At 74.0% G+C, this 458-nt stretch overlaps 1 protein-coding gene across 2 annotated transcripts in view; it reads right to left on the bottom strand.

Annotated features, from left to right (window-relative positions):
- YWHAH (tyrosine 3-monooxygenase/tryptophan 5-monooxygenase activation protein eta) overlaps window positions 1–458 on the bottom strand; it is a 36709-nt gene that overhangs the window by 30299 nt on the left and 5952 nt on the right. Inside the window, exon 2 of one of the 2 annotated variants that reach the window (XM_019506853.1) lies at window positions 39–99. In XM_019506853.1, the coding sequence (XP_019362398.1) occupies window positions 39–99 (61 nt within the window). Of the gene's footprint in view, window positions 1–38; window positions 108–458 lie in introns of both variants that reach the window. The other variant, XM_019506852.1, reaches the window with a different exon arrangement.

Here is a 458-nt window from a genome sequence, read left to right as displayed (position 1 = left end):
CCAGCCCCGCCTCAGCGCCGCCTCCCGGCCCCACTCACCGCCTTCATGGCCGAGGCCATGTCGTCGTATCTCTCCGCCTGCTCGGCCAGGCGGGCGCGCTGCAGCAACTGCTCGCGGTCCCCCATGGCGGCGTCAGTGGTGGCGGCCGGGCCGGGCCGGGCCGAGCGAGGGGGGAAGGGGGGGCGCTGCCTCGCGGGCTCCGCGACGGTTGGCGACCGTTGGCGCCGCGCGCTCAGGGACTCTTGCCGGGCGCCAACCGCACGCTCGCGTCCCTCGGCAGCGTGTGCGGCGAGTGTGAGGCGCCTTCTCGTCCAGCTCCAGCCCCGCGCTGTGTCCGCCCCCCCGCGCCTGCGCAGTGTGAGTGCAGCGGACGGAGGAGCGGGGTGCAGGCCAGCCAGCGGGGCGGGGTACTGCTGCTCCCCCGCGTTCTATTTCAAGGTGACGTCACTTGCTATAAA

The sequence above is a fragment of the Gavialis gangeticus genome, unplaced genomic scaffold (assembly GCF_001723915.1).
Source record: "Gavialis gangeticus isolate Ggan-Ray unplaced genomic scaffold, GavGan_comp1, whole genome shotgun sequence".
Lineage (NCBI taxonomy): Eukaryota > Metazoa > Chordata > Crocodylia > Gavialidae > Gavialis > Gavialis gangeticus.
This window is presented reverse-complemented; position numbering and strand designations above follow the sequence as displayed.